This window comes from Serpula lacrymans (assembly GCF_000218685.1).
Source record: "Serpula lacrymans var. lacrymans S7.9 unplaced genomic scaffold SERLAscaffold_2, whole genome shotgun sequence".
Lineage (NCBI taxonomy): Eukaryota > Fungi > Basidiomycota > Agaricomycetes > Boletales > Serpulaceae > Serpula > Serpula lacrymans.
In genome coordinates, this window is record NW_006763291.1 from 2,522,227 (window position 1) to 2,537,437 (window position 15,211).

At 47.8% G+C, this 15,211-nt stretch overlaps 6 protein-coding genes across 6 annotated transcripts; 4 read left to right on the forward strand and 2 right to left on the reverse strand.

Moving 5' to 3' along the window:
* Window positions 1–73: 73 nt before the first annotated feature.
* On the forward strand, window positions 74–1,075 carry SERLADRAFT_354186 (uncharacterized protein; the record flags this gene model as incomplete). The annotated part of the gene is made up of 5 exons (XM_007313908.1): window positions 74–223; window positions 292–350; window positions 420–617; window positions 778–891; window positions 960–1,075. The coding sequence occupies 5 exons, from the start codon at window positions 190–192 to the stop codon at window positions 987–989; spliced, it is 435 nt and encodes a 144-aa protein (XP_007313970.1).
* Window positions 1,044–2,194, reverse strand: SERLADRAFT_457905 (uncharacterized protein; the record flags this gene model as incomplete). The annotated part of the gene is made up of 7 exons (XM_007313909.1): window positions 1,044–1,370; window positions 1,432–1,464; window positions 1,530–1,619; window positions 1,704–1,844; window positions 1,904–1,951; window positions 2,018–2,047; window positions 2,103–2,194. 7 exons carry the CDS (start codon window positions 2,148–2,150, stop codon window positions 1,242–1,244), a joined length of 519 nt encoding a protein of 172 aa, XP_007313971.1.
* Window positions 2,195–2,336: 142 nt separating this feature from the next.
* On the forward strand, window positions 2,337–3,707 carry SERLADRAFT_457907 (uncharacterized protein; the record flags this gene model as incomplete). The annotated part of the gene is made up of 3 exons (XM_007313910.1): window positions 2,337–2,472; window positions 2,570–2,746; window positions 2,866–3,707. The coding sequence occupies 3 exons, from the start codon at window positions 2,418–2,420 to the stop codon at window positions 3,150–3,152; spliced, it is 519 nt and encodes a 172-aa protein (XP_007313972.1).
* Window positions 3,708–6,127: 2,420 nt separating this feature from the next.
* Window positions 6,128–9,376, reverse strand: SERLADRAFT_457914 (uncharacterized protein; the record flags this gene model as incomplete). The annotated part of the gene is made up of 7 exons (XM_007313911.1): window positions 6,128–6,346; window positions 6,412–7,622; window positions 7,674–8,304; window positions 8,354–8,868; window positions 8,927–9,089; window positions 9,140–9,202; window positions 9,261–9,376. 6 exons carry the CDS (start codon window positions 9,299–9,301, stop codon window positions 7,146–7,148), a joined length of 1,890 nt encoding a protein of 629 aa, XP_007313973.1.
* Window positions 9,377–9,670: 294 nt separating this feature from the next.
* On the forward strand, window positions 9,671–14,291 carry SERLADRAFT_445528 (uncharacterized protein; the record flags this gene model as incomplete). The annotated part of the gene is made up of 15 exons (XM_007313912.1): window positions 9,671–9,710; window positions 9,765–9,878; window positions 9,931–10,011; window positions 10,060–10,154; window positions 10,205–10,778; window positions 10,833–11,209; window positions 11,275–11,506; window positions 11,565–11,703; window positions 11,765–12,005; window positions 12,056–12,211; window positions 12,276–12,474; window positions 12,537–13,072; window positions 13,121–13,444; window positions 13,497–13,769; window positions 13,822–14,291. The coding sequence occupies 15 exons, from the start codon at window positions 9,671–9,673 to the stop codon at window positions 14,062–14,064; spliced, it is 3,624 nt and encodes a 1,207-aa protein (XP_007313974.1).
* A 31-nt stretch (window positions 14,292–14,322) lies between these two features.
* On the forward strand, window positions 14,323–14,995 carry SERLADRAFT_433699 (uncharacterized protein; the record flags this gene model as incomplete). Its single annotated transcript, XM_007313913.1, has 3 exons — window positions 14,323–14,494; window positions 14,654–14,830; window positions 14,916–14,995. The coding sequence occupies 3 exons, from the start codon at window positions 14,323–14,325 to the stop codon at window positions 14,993–14,995; spliced, it is 429 nt and encodes a 142-aa protein (XP_007313975.1).
* Between the last annotated feature and the right edge of the window lie 216 nt (window positions 14,996–15,211).

The window sequence follows — 15,211 nt, forward strand, 5'->3', positions numbered from 1 at the left end:
CTCCGCGGCCATAGCAGTAGTCGGCGTAATCCGTGAGTTCAGCAATATAGTAACCACTATCCCGTAGGGTCTCAACCAACCATCAGTGATCAGTTTCATCGTCCCCTTGCACTTTTCACCTGCGCCCACTTTCACTCGTTACGTCGTACGAGACTTTGCTTTGCCTGCTTACTTTCATAGACTAGCCCTATGGCCGATGTGTCTGATCCCCAGATAAACGAAGGTTAGCGTGAACTCCGGGAAACTAGTCAAAATATAGTTTGACCAACATCGTGTTCTTGATTCTCTCAGCATACCTGGACGTTCGTGCCGACAAATCCGAGACGAACTGGTTGCTATTGGACTATGAGGTCAGGATCATTGTCCTCATGTCTTGCATGTCGTGACACCCTAGGATCCGCTTTACCTGCTGTGAACAGTCCGATCGCTCCGACAAACTCAAGGTCACACAGACTGGCGTAGGGGGACTCTCTGAATTACGTGAAGCCCTTGACGATTCCAGGGCATCGTACGCCTATGCTCGTGTTACATTCTCAAACGACAAGGAGTCCCAACGCGAGAAGTTTATCCTCATAGTTTGGATTGGTCCCGGCTGCAAAGTGATGCGGAAAGCAAAGGTAGGCCGTCCAGCATGTTTACTTACGTCTCTGGGTGTTTGGCGTAAACCTTTGTCCTGACGAGCCTGCCGAGATGTATTCGATGTGGCGCATGCCCCATCTCTATTGCTCCTGAATTGGGATGGCAATGCGACTTTTGCTGACCATTCTCACAATATAGATCTCCGTGCATACCGCCGATGTCAAAGCCGTGTTGCGCACTTATTCAATCGAAGTTCCTGCACGAGAAAAAGACGACTTAAAAGAGGATCCTATTATTGTACGACTGCGCAAGGTGCGTGTTCGTATGTTCTCACAGCGGCGATTGTGACTCATTTGTTTTTGTTTTACTCTATCCACCAGGCGGGAGGAGCAAGCTATGATGGGGTGTAGACCACAACAAATCATCTTTGTGGTATTGGTCACTTGCTTTTACCAAGGATGTGACGCTCATAATGGAAGACATTTGCATTTCATCTGCTATGCCATCGGAATGACGGTCTGGCACACGAAGAGTGATTGACAAGGGTTTCTTCATCCGAGGTCTATATCGGAACCCCCGATAAAACCCTGACAGTATATTCAGGAACAATCTGTGACGACTGGGGCCCCTTCACTGCAACGCTGCAGCAATGTGGTGGGTGACTAGGCTGAACTGTCAACAAATTTTCTCAGGTTGTCGATTCCCTGCTCTTCTAGCCTCATGCCCATCCATCCTGACATAGCCTTAGCTCCCAAGGTTTTCTCGTAAAAGTCAATAGAGGGTTGATTCCACTAGTGAAATGACGGAGTTAGACTCGGAGCCTTTAGTATATGTGAGTGTACAGCCGCTCACCTTGAGCACGCTCCAGTCAAGCCGAGGGCAGTTCTTCGTATTTGAATATGATTAGTATATGTTCCTCGGAGTTGAACGACTCGTAGAGTTACTAGTACCTTTTCCTGTGCAATTTTGCCCAGTTCACCAAAGAAGGCCTTGCCAATGCCCTTTCCTCTGCATTCGGGTTTCACATATAGATCTTCCAACTTAAAATTGTTCACACAGTCAGAATGAACATGAATGCACGCTGATGCATCACGCAGGTAAATCACACTGAATTTTATACGCACATACAAGCCAGGTCTGCCGGTCCAAGTTGAGTAATTAAAGAAATACAGCGCCATTCCGATAGGCTCTCCGGGATCTTCGGACGTCCCATCGAAAGCAAGAAGAGTGTGCGCATAGGGCGTGTCAAACAAATTTTGGCGCAACTGGGTACGAATGAATTGTGTCCGTGTCAGCGGAAAGAGGACTATGCGTGTTTACTTACGATTTGTGGAGTAGCCTTGACTGATTCAGGCTCCTTTTCATATGTTGCCTGTACGTGAATGCAATAACATATGTTCAGTCATTCAAAGTAGAAATTGTGCACAAGGGTGTTTACCAAGTCGATGATTAATTGCAAAATTGTATCCTAACCAGTGATCTTATCAGCTTGGAGACACAGCCACGATAGAAGCCTGACATACTACGTCCTCCACCTTGGCTGGTCGAATATGAAAAGTTGGGTTTGACATTAGATATAAACCTGACAAGAATGTGGATAGAGCTAAGCTACACTGCAGTACTGAAGATCGATAACTACTACTAGGCTTTCGTGGGATCTAAGCGTCCACTTATGGGCCGAACAAGCCGTACCACGCAACCTGTCGGTGGCGCAGACCTGAAAGGGCGCGGGGTTGGTTATCGATGTATACACGTGTTTACCTTTGAACCTTGTTGCAACTTTTCGTTGTCCCTCCTCCAAAGTAACCAAAGGTTTCCTGATCCACCTCTAAAACAACATGGATCCAGCAAAATTGGCTAAACTCCAGGCTCAGGCGGCAGCCAACAGGATTGGTGAGCAATTTTACAGCCAACGTGCTGCAGCGTGACTCGCGATATTCCGATATTGACATTTTGTTCATCTTCTGGAATAAAACGAAATGACGCGAAGGTGGAAAGGGGACTATGCGCCGCAAGATAGTACGGAAGACCAAACCTTCCGCTGCACAAGATGATAAGAAACTTCAAGGCGCATTGAAGAAATTAAATGTGCAGCCAATTCCTGGGGTTGAGGAGGTCAACATGTTCAGGGAAGATGGAAACGTGCTTCACTTCACTGCTCCAAAAGGTGTGTTTTTTTCTCTCTCCTTGTTCGATGCAATTGCGGTGCATGATTTGCATCATGTTCGCTTGTTCGATCCATGTGCTCGTTTACTGGGTAATAAGGTTAACCGTCCTTGTACGCAGTGCACGCCGCGGTTTCTGCCAACACTTTCGCGATCTACGGTACGGGACATGTGAAGGAGCTCACGGAGCTTGTCCCCGGAATCTTGAACCAACTGGGCCCTGATTCCCTCGCATCGCTGCGTAAACTCGCGGAATCTTACCAGGCCATCCAGCAGCAAGGGCAACAGAGGGCCCCTAACGCTGGTGCGGCCGATGAAGATGACGACGATGTTCCTGACCTGGTCGAGAACTTTGATGTGGAAGGAGATCAAGCTGCGGGGAAGGACAAGCTTGAGGAGTTGAACTGATTGTGCAAAAAAGGCCTGGTGTACTGAGTACGCGGAGATGGTACTGTTTTAACTGACAGGAGTATCTATTTTTCATGCGGAGTAGGTGGGGTAGGGGAAACAGGATCCCTGCCTTTCCCTTCCATTTCCTTCACATCGCAGATTATACAAGCGAAAAGTTTTTCCTCTGATTCCTGCCTATATCGCACGTCGTTCTTTTCTACTTCTGCCCATCTGTCATGTTCTCTCTACTTACTCACGACGCCATCGCTATACGATTCGTTTCCATTTGCATCGCATCACTGTGATTTTGAGAAAATATCGCGAAAATATGGTAGGTCACTGGCACGAACTGTGGGATATGGACAGGCCAAGAAAGCAGCTGTAAAGCTGTCCTGGAACGTGGGGTTACCAGGTGACGTCGACGCCATCCTAGTCAGGTTAATATAGATATGGCGCCAGAAGTGGAAAGTTCTGTTTAGAACGCTTTGTCTATACCTCCTCTGCATGGGATGTGCTGGGATTTGTCTGAGCTATACTCCCCATAGAGAATACTGTACATGTGAGCCTGCCAGTGGTTCAGCTGTCTTTTGGCAACTGATGTGTTCTGCCATCAAATCCTCCGAATATAGGGTTAGGGTCATGTTTCTGCTGACTTAGATCACTGCAAAGTGCCTTTTTCAACGGAAATCAGCGTTTTCTTCCCAACGTCTCAGCAATACTTATACCTCCTTACATCTGCGATGGCACAGAACCAATATCCTTCATATCTCAATCAGCAACCTAATCCGAATTCCCATCTTTACCAACGTAGCTCTTACAACCAGAATGCCCAGCAGCCACCATCGAGCTATACCGCTCCAAGCCAACTTGCAGGCCAATCTTATGATCCAAGGGTATACCAGCCCCAACAGCCTCAGCAGCGGTCATTACAGTCGAATGGATTTTCTTACACGTCTCAGCAGCCCCAGCAACGTCTCCCGTACTCTCAGCAGGTAGGATATTCACAGCCTCCGATTCAGGTGCAACAATCTCCGTATACACCGCAGCCCCAATCGCAGACGCAGACGCAAGCCGTTTCAGCTGTTCAGCCGCGCATAGGTCCAGCAGGATTTAACTCCCAGTCCATTGCATACAACAAATCATTAACGAAAGCGACAGGTTCACAATATGTCCCTGCACCACTTCCGAGTCGCATGATGCCTTCAAGTTTTCCTGCCCCGATCCCCCACACTTCGCAACCTAGCAGTTCGCAGTTTGCCGCTAACCAGTCTCGGCGTCCACTACCCACTCCGAAGCCACGCCCCGAGTCCATGCCTCCTCCCTCGCGTCAACCACCGCTTATCCAGGCACCTGCACCGTCTCGTCCCGTTGTGCTCACCAGTACTATACCTAGTTCGGTTTCATCATCGTCTGCGGATACTATATCCGCTGCGTCTCCAACATCTACTTCATCTCATGGTTCGAGGAGACCATTGCCGACACCATTGCCACGCTCAGTTAGGCATGGGTCTTTGGATCTGCATAATCGTACACCTAGTCCGGTGAAGAACTATGCTTCCATCCATAACGCAGATCAACCTGCCAACCCTGCTGCAGATTCGTCGCAGAGTATGCCGCCTGCGCCCGCTAGTCAACTAAGCAATATCCCTGCTGGAACTAAATTCGTTCCGCTATGGAAGCGGAACTTAAATCCATCGCCTGCTCCCGCAAGTTCTGGTATCAGTAAAACAAACATGGAGCGAAGAAGTACAGTTTCTGGAGTGGGAGCAAATATAAATGACTTTTCCGAACGCTCAGACGGCCCTAAAAATGTACCGCTTACGTTGGAGAAGAGCTTGTCCTTTTCCACGCGAAGGCCGTTGCCAGCCTCTCCAACGACTTCACCAGACATCAGTAAAGCTAATTCTGGTAGCAATATCACGCGGAAGTTGACCCTTCATGCTCGTGTTCCCGCATCGTCCGGAAAGGAAGACGAAATGGCCTCCACGGATATAAGTTCTGATGAAGAGAATCAATTTAGACAAAGGAATGGAATGGGACAAGGTACCCGGGTGGAGCAAGCACGGACGCCCAGTCCACAATATGGCATCCGCGACTTACCGGGGCGTTCAAGGACAATTATTAATCGTGCACAGACTGACGACTATTCCTCTTTACCACCCAGCCCTGAGGCCAAGCAATCCAATACACGCACCCGACCAGTGCGTTCCGCTACATTGCCTCAACCTCCCGCAGCCCGGCCACCCATCGATTCGGAACAACATGCAGAAGGTACACAGTCGTTAACATTACGCTTGGCTTCAATGGCTCTCCAGGAGGACCGCGAGCCCGATCGTCAACCAGCTGGGCCCACAAGAAATTCTCCGACCAAGCCCCCATGGCCTGCTCACGTACCTCCCCTTCCTCGCACTCCCACCGTACCCAGCCAACCATTCTCACCAATAATGAATGCGAGCATGGCAATGAGCGGAAGACAAAGGGAATTTGTGAATCTCGACGATGCTCCTCCTCCTTCCCTACGCAGATCACCGTCCCCCATTCGACAGCCTGCTTCATCCGTCCCATCGATCAATGTATCTCATGCACCCACACAACAAAATAAGTCAGACCGTCAGTCTCACTGGGCTCCACCTGTCAATGGGACTAACAGCTATACGGCAACGCCAAAGATAGAAGCTCCAGCTTCACCTGCGAAAGCGGAGCAACGACCTGATATACCTAGAATCTCTCTCCCTGACGACGACGACGGAGACGACTCTGATGACCATGATTTTGGCCCCACGATCAGTATTTCTTCTCCAGACCCACCCCGCATATCTGTCTCTAATCCTGGCCAGCCTAACATAACCGTCTCTACACCCAAGATGTCCATCTCAGAGCCATCATTTGGTGTACTGGACCCTTCTATTCCGTCCATCCAGGCTTTCCCTCCTGCAGTATCCTCTCAAGATCAGCCCCAGTTTGGCTCGAGACATACTCATTACGAGGAGCAGGGGGGTGCGAAACGCGGCTTACCTCCCCCTCCGATTCGACGTCCGGGCGAGTTGGCGTGCGGCGGCTGTGGTGGGCCTATCATAGGACGGATTGTGAGCGCAATGGGTTTACGGTGGCATCCTGCATGTTTTAAATGCACGGTCTGTAATGAGTTGCTTGAACACGTGTCGTCATATGAACACGAAGGCCGCCCATACTGTCATCTTGATTATCACGAGGTATGTACGGCGTTTAGAACGATAACATAAGTCGCTAAACTTTTATCATATATTTCCTTATAGAATTTTGCACCTCGGTGTTACCATTGCAAGACGTCTATCATCGACGAGCGGTTTATCACATTAGATGATCCTGCCCTTGGGAAACGGACGTATCACGAACAGCACTTTTTCTGTGCGGAGTGCGGCGATCCGTTCTTAGCTCCTTCAGGCGCGAGCACACGAACGGGTGAACTGAGCGTAACGGGAGATGGTATGTTCGAAGACGACGACGTTGGTTTCACGGTGTACAAAGGCCATCCATATTGTGAAGCATGCCATGTCAGGTTGCGTATGCCCAAGTGCAAGCGATGTAAGAAGAGCATACGCGACGGGACTCGTGCTGTGGAGGCATTAGGTGGGAAATGGTGCTGGGAGTGTTTTGTTTGCTCGGTGAGTCTCAAGCTGTCTGGTTGGTTTGAATCTGACACTGTGGTTGCAGAGATGTGAAAATCCTTTTGAGAATCCGTCTTTCTTCTTGCGAGATAGCAAACCATTTTGCGAGCCTTGCTTCAGTCTCATGCTTCGGAACGAAGTATGACAGAGGATCAACTAGTCGCATGTATACCATTTTTCACATTGTACCGGACCTTTTTTGGACGTTGCTCAGTATGTTGTAGCTGTACCTTTTCCATCGATAGTATATTTGCTTTCTGGTGCTAATCAAGCGATCTATAGCTATCGTCACGAGTTTATAAAGTTTATTTGGGAAACGTTTTCTCCTAGATTTACATTCGATATAGACTACAAATCTGCAGGTCTATGCAGTGGGATTATCTCCAAAGTAATTGCCAGCCAGAGTGGTCTGGTGATCCCAATGATTTGTAATATGTCGTTGTAAGTTATAACGTTGCAAAATCTCAAAGACTTGAGTGGTATCTCCAGCCGCAGTTTGGAGAAGATCTGGATTTGGTACTGGAGGGAGAGTCTGGAAGACTGTTCGAGCTAATTCAACCTGTCGGAGATATATCGGAAGTGGCATGCGAGGTGGGTACTTGATTTCTTGTTCCAGTACTCTCTCTATCGAACCATACTCTCTTATGAACTTGAGTGCACGCTGAGGACCCACATTCTTTATCCGTTGAGAAAAATCAGTTCCGAGAAGCAAAGCAAAGTCGATATAGCTTGAGCGTTCGAGCTGTAAGACAGAGCGTACGTCTGATCCTGATACCACGATGAGGGGTCCTTCACGGTTTGCAATGTTCCGAATGAGAGGGGCTTCGTATACCAAGACGTCCTAATGATGGTTTAGCTAATAACTTCAAAAATGATCACAAAAAGGTTTCACCGTATCTTCACTGGCGACATAGTCTGCAAATCCATTGATGACTAGAGAGGACGCCAGCGCTTCCGCTTCAAATGGACCTGTGGACTCTATGCACGGTATGCCCATAGCACGTATGATTTCTCTACATTCCTGGTATGTTTGTAAAGAAGGAGGGTGCGTTCGTCGTTCGTAAGACTCGGAAATTATACTGCTTTTTTCCGCGAGTAGGGCAAGGCTTATTTCTGCTGCACCTGTTACATCTTCAAACAATCCTGGCGGGTCTACGAGTTCATCCCAGACCTTCCCTTCGTCCAATGTTAACTGCAATTGCGACTTGGACATAGCATACTCTAGTCGGGCTTCTGCCGCATCCTCCGTAGATTCAGAAGCTTGTTGGGAATATAGTGGTGATGGCAGAGACGTAACTCGAGCGATACTTTGGCGATAATCTATATAGAGGGAAGATAAAGCGCATAGGATGTCTTTGGCAACGATTGTTTCTATTTTGGACGTTGATGACATATCATAAGACGGTCCAGCTATTGAGTTGAATTGGGACATAGCATTGTTTGGCTCTTCTGATATGAAGACAGAGCTACTCTTGTCAAGCCTGCGGAAAAGATCTGGATGTTCTTCAGATACCTTTCTCTCGCTGAAATCACTGTTAGTTTAGCGTGGCTTGGCAATCAAGCGAATCGTACGCTATTTCAGACATTTGACTACAATCTTGATAGGAAAGGTCATATGGTTCTTGCACTTCATGAGGTACGGATACAACCTGCCCGATACGACTGAGAAGTATATCACGAATGTCCGACTGGGATATGTCAACGAGATCGAATGACGACGAGGAGTTATCCTCCCAGTTTGACCCATGATGAGGGGCGGGCAATTCGATATTAACAGGCAGTGGCGACGTCGCACCCAAGCCTTTTCCCGAAGGAGGTTCCTTTGAAGCAGGCCACGGTGTTTCTTGTCCCGTGGACAACTGTTCTGGAGCGGGAGGAGCTTGCCATATCCCATTGGCACTCTGCGCTGACGGATATCTGCTGGATGAGATGTTACGCAACGTTTGCGTTACTCTATCACGATCATGGGCTTCCAAAGAACGGCACTGGAGTAGAAGACGGGCCAGCTTTCGGAGTCTACTGAGTCTCTCGACCTCGATGGAACCACGGGCAGCATCCAATTTCCGTACTTCCCTCCTTCTTTCAACCTAACAGTCCTTTAGATTATGTTAATGCATTAGGATATCCTGCAACGAAGTCACTTACCTCCCGGGCTTTAGCTGCATTGCGCTCTTTACCATCGAAGACACAGATGGCTTTCACCCCGCATTCTTTGAGCTCTGTAACCATACGATGCCATCCCAAAACATGCCTATGTTGGTGGGGGATGGGTGCGAAGTGGAACCGTTGAGTTATGAGAGTGCCGTCACTATGAATCATGAGGAAGGCTACGGTGATTCTGGCAATGAGAAACGTTACATGACTATGGTCTTGCCCCGCAACGACCTGAGACGATCTGGAAGTTTTCTGATTACTTCTGGGCTAAATGACAATGGTGAAATCAGGAACCCAACGAAGCACAGCATTAGCAGTGATTTACCAGGTCTTTTGTAGGAATGGTGTCAGACCCAAAACGCCCATAGACGATGATTTCTAGTACTGAGCCTTGAAAATTCTATATATCCTATAATTTACTTCAAGTGTTGTCCATATATATGAAAACGATACGCAAAGAGTTGCCAGTGTAGTTCCAACGTTTACGGTAACTTGTGCCACTCATAATCTCTCGATTTTTTCCAACTCCGCTGCTGCAGCCACGTCGTGCCCGTTCTGCCTGTGCACATAGCGCACGGTATACAAACGACTACAGGACTCTTTCCTTTCACCTCGACCGATACACTGGCGTTCTAGCTTGCGAGCCCATTTTTTGTACAGCACTGGTTAGAACACTCAATAACAAAAAATATTACCGTCGAAGGGCCAGCTTTGCACATTCCCAAGATGTCGGTTATGCTCACAAAATTCGAGTCCAAAAGTAATCGTGTAAAGGGTATGTGCAGTATTCGCAGATCAGAAGTTCTTATTTGACATATTACTATCTCAGGGCTCGCGTTTCATCCTACTCAACCACTACTTGCAGCCGCATTACACAATGGCAGCGTGCAACTCTGGAATTACCGGATGGGTGTCTTGGTAGACAGATTCGAGGAACATGAAGGTAACATTCCTTGGTATTGTTGTGAAGATATCACGACGAGAATCCGTTACAGGTCCTGTCCGAGCGGTCGCCATTCATCCGAGCAGAGCACTGTTAGTGACTGGAGGGGACGACTATAAGATCAAAGTCTGGGGTGAGTCGCGTGGATTTCAAGTTTCTTTTTCTATCTGACCTCGCGTAGATCTCAAACCTCAGAGCAGACGGTGCCTCTTCACATTACATGGTCACTTAGACTACGTCCGCACCGTCCAATTTCATCATGAAATGCCCTGGATTGTGAGTGATCAAGATATGTGGCAATAGTATTGATATTGATTCGCTTCCAGCTCTCGTCTTCTGATGATCAAACTATTCGCATATGGAACAGTACTTCTCGTAATTGCATTGCGATTTTGACTGGACACTCGCACTACGTGATGTCTGCTCAGTTCCATCCTAAGGAAGACCTCATTGTGTCAACTTCCATGGACCAGACTGTACGCGTATGGGATATATCTGGTCTGCGTAAAAATACGCCCAACACTGCACCCGGTAATTTTGAAACGTTTGATACATTCTCTACCGTCAAGTACGTACTGGAAGGACACGACCGAGGAGTAAACTTTGCAACATTCCACCCTACTCTTCCTTTGATTATTTCTGCGGCTGATGATCGTACCATCAAAATATGGAGAATGAGCGAAACGAAAGCGTGGGAAGTCGACTCTTGCAGGGGACATTTCAACAACGTATCCAGTGCAGTTTTCCACCCCAAACATGAACTAATTGTCTCATGTGGAGAAGACAAGACTGTTCGCGTTTGGGATCTGGCTAAAAGGACCGCTATTCAAACTTTCAGGAGAGAGCACGATCGGTTCTGGGTTTTGGCTGCTCACCCTCAACTTAATCTTTTTGCTGCTGGTGTGTTTCTCCCGGGATACTGAAACCATTATTTGTTGACTTCCTGGTATATAGGACACGATAATGGTCTTATCGTATTCAAACTGGAACGTGAACGTCCAGCTTTTGCAGTCCATGCTGATTCCTTATACTATATCCGCGACAAATATGTCCGTGCCTACGACTTCAACTCTGGATCAGATATCGGGTTACTCAGCGTGCGCAAATTTGGGAGCCCATATGTTCCACCAAGGACGTTAAGTTTCAATCCCGCTGAACGCGCTGTCATTGCAACCATATCCTCCGATAATGGGCTATTCGAGTTGGCTTCACTTCCTACCCAAGCTATTGGGGAAGTGAAAGATTCCTCTGTCGATGGGAAACGAGGTACTGCCCACAGCGCCATCTTCGTGGCTAGAAATAGGTTCGCAGCATTGAACAAGACCACCCAGGTAAGCGTTTGCTTCCACGCTCTTGAAAAGTGTTCAAGTGTTACATTGCTTTACACTTTACATAGCTCATCGAGGTTCGCGACCTGTCAAATTCGGTTGTCAAGACCATTAAGCCTCCCGTTCAAACTAATGAAATATTCTACGGAGGAACCGCTAGTTTGATCCTGAGCTCTACAACTTCAGTAGTATTATACGATATTCAACAACAGAAGACAATAGCTGATCTTAATAGCCCCCCCGTGAAATATGTAGTCTGGAGTGCAGACGGACAATTGGTGGCATTAATGAGCAAACACAGTGAGTCATCTATACTAATTATTCACGTAGTTCTTCTAATAACTGTGTTTCCCCCCAGCAATCACCATTGCCAATAAGACTTTCTCGCAAAATAGTCTTATACACGAGACTATCCGCATAAAGTCAGGGGCATGGGATGATGCTGGCGTCTTTATTTACTCTACGCTCAATCACATAAAATACTGTCTTCCCCAAGGGTGTGTATATTATCATTTTTTTTGGATCGATCATGCTACTAAATCCTAATCACTCGTTTAGTGACCACGGTGTTATCTGTACCCTCGACAATCCTGTTTACTTGACGCGGATCAAGGGCAAGACGGTCCATTGCCTGGATCGCTCAGCGCGACCACGGACTATTACGTTTGATCCGACAGAATATCGTTTCAAACTTGCTTTGTTGCGCAATAATTACGAGGAAATGTTGCATATCATTCGAACTTCAACTTTGCTGGGTCAAAGCATTATAGCGTACCTGCAGCAAAAAGGTTTCCCCGAGGTATTTCCTTTTTTGCCTACATATCCCCCAGGCTCTCACCCAAAACTTAGATTGCACTTCATTTTGTCCAAGACAAGAACACTCGTTTCGATCTGGCCATTGAATGCGGTAACCTTGATGTCGCGTTAGAGACCGCCAAAGCTATCGACCGGCCAGAGTGCTGGGATCGTCTGGCTCAGCAAGCTCTTACTCAAGGTAATCACGCGGTCAGTCTATTTTATTCCTTTGGATATCTAACCGTACATGCCGTCTGACTGTGTTTTCTATTAGATTGTTGAGAAGGCCTATCAGCAGACGAAAAACTTCGATCGCTTGTCCTTCTTGTATCTTGCTACTGGGAGTACCGACAAGTTGTCGAAAATGCAAAAGATTGCTGACGCGAGAGGTGATCCCATGTCTAAATTTCACAACGCATTGTACGCTGGAGATGTACATGGCCGAGTTACGGTCCTTCGAGATGTTGGTCTTTGTGAGCGTTTCCATCATAATCAGGAACATTCTCAAAGACTGATAGTTATATGCGCCCTTTAGACCCTCTGGCATATCTTACTGCCAAAACGAATGGTCTGGATGAGTTGGCTAATGAGATTTTAGAGGATGCTGGTTTGACTGACGCAGATATCGATGATGTCCCTTCATATGGTACCTCCACGTTAAAACCACCTCCCATCGTTACTCCCACCACTACCCTCACCTGGCCCATAGTCGCTAGTGGCGAAAGTTTCTTCGACCGTGCGATGGCCAATGGAAGCCTGGAATCAGATGGTGACATTCCTCACGTCAATGGCTTTGATACAAACGGTGCGGCTGCGTCGTCTGCTCTTGATGCGTGGGCCAAAGAGGAAGAAATTCATGACGATATCGACCCTGAAGAAGGCGGATGGGAGCTTGATGTGGATGGCACAGAAGCGGAGAATAAGCATGTAGAGGATGAAGATGAAGCCATCGTTGATCAGGACCTTGGAGCTGGTGCTGCACCTGGTGTAAGCGAAACCGAGCTCTGGGTCCGAAACTCTCCATTTGCTGCAGATCACGTAGCAGCTGGCTCATTCGACACCGCCATGCAAGTGAGTTGATTGTCGTGGTTTGGTGTACTTATGCTAACAGCAACCTAGCTCCTGAACCGCCAATTAGGCATTGTTAATTTCGCTCTGCTCAAACCACTATTCCTGTCTATCTATCGCTCATCGCATGCGTATTTGTCTCCTATTGCCTCGTTACCTCCTCTCCAACTACATGTGAGACGCAACCCATCAGAGTCCTCGCCTGGACGAGTACTGCCTGTGGCCGCTCGTTCTTTACAGTCTATACGCAGCGAATTATCAGAAGGCTATCGTTTCGTATCGGGAAACAAGCTTCCAGAAGCACAGACAACTTTCCGTTCTGTTTTGCAGGCGCTGTTACTTGTTGTCGTTTCATCAGATAACGAAGCTAAAGAGGTATATATTCTGTCACACTTCTGGAAACTATTAGTCTAACCGGTATCTTTAGTGGCGCGACACCGTTACCGCTGCGCGGGAATATCTACTTGGCGTCTCAATCGAGCTGGAAAGACGACGGGTAGCTCAACACGAGCCTGAGAACGTCCGTAGAAGTCTCGAGTTAGCTGCCTACTTTGCACACTGCAAGCTGCAACCCCCGCACATGCAGATTGCCCTGCGCAGTGCTATCGGTGTCTTTGCCAAAGCGAATAACCATGCCACGGCAGCCAAGTTTGCGAGGCGTCTCTTGGATTTGAATCCAGATCCAAAAATTGTTGCGCAGGTTTGTCTATGGTACCCTTATCTGTAACTGGTTGTATTGATGGTTCCCGTAGGCACGGCAACGCATTGCTGCAGGAGACCGCAACCCTCGAAATGCGGTGGAAATATCATATGACGAATTCACTGAGTTCGAGATATGTGCCGCAACTTATACACCGATCTTTAAGGGGTCGCCAGCGGTGCACTGCCCGTACACTGATGCTTCCTTCTTACCCGATTTCATGGGAAAACTGGATCCACTCACGGAGCTGACAGAAATAGGAGCTGTGTCATCTGGGTTACCTGCTCCTCGGTGACTGTGAGATAGGCTAGGTTAGTATTGTGTAAACGACGTCATTCAATCTTCATTCGCATCATTCTTCAACTCAAAGTCGTGTTTCTTGGAGAGATGAATCGGCTCTAAATACTAAAGCTGTCACGTGCTTAAACACGTCTAATATTTGTAGAGTGGGAGTTTTAGCGCACATCGTTCTGTCTTTCTGTCCTATCGAACCTCATTTCCTCTTCCTTACCTTGTTCGTATGGAAAACCAACCAGTTCCGAGTCCAACTGCTATGTTACACGACGGCGACAGGGAGGATGAACAACATTCAGATGACCGATCCCCAGACAAGAGTCAGAACGTTGAACAAAAACTCGACACGGCGTGCAAGACGTTTGACTACGCTGCCTTCATTGCAGACCCCTTTCGAGAACAAAGTCAGAGAGATGATGCTTTCCAGCGAAGTGAGTATGAAGGTGACGTTGTTGGTCACTTTTTAAGGGGGGTGCGGTGACTATATGCGTATGTATGCAGTCCTGGAGCTCAGTTGTGCGGAGCCAGTGCTCCTGGTTATCCTTGAGGTCTGAATTACCATATTTAGTGGCTAACATTTAGCATCTCAGAGCTTAGGAGTGCGCTTCTGGCTGCATCTATAAATGCCCACACCTGGGCGGTCGCCAGGACAGTCCACGAGCGGACCACGACAGAGGAGACGATCGAGAAGAGAATTGACTCATTGCTTGAAGTGCAGAGAGAGCAAGGCAGGTCGTCTCACCCAGTTTCCCTCATGTCTTTTTTCGGTATGCGAATATTCTGCAAATTGCTGCTTCTGCCATCACCCAGGTTGCTATGTATGATTAACACATTACACCCTTTCTTATCCAGAGTGCACCCGTGACCGTCTGCGTGCATTATTCGAAGTGATCAACAGCGCGGTTGCAAACATTGCTGGCATCTCCATCTAAGTAGGAATGCCTGTATATAGTTTACTATTGGAGATAGCCATCGCGGTGTCTAGATGCTTGAATGTCATGTTCGTCGCTGCTGTATGTGCAGGTCCAAAAAAGGAAATTCATAATAGCACCGTCCACCATTCTCGCGTTGTCGGGCAAAGCTTGTCTGTTTGAACTTTGAAGCTGAACCAGTGCAGCGCTGTGATATTTTTCTGTCTTCGAACTATG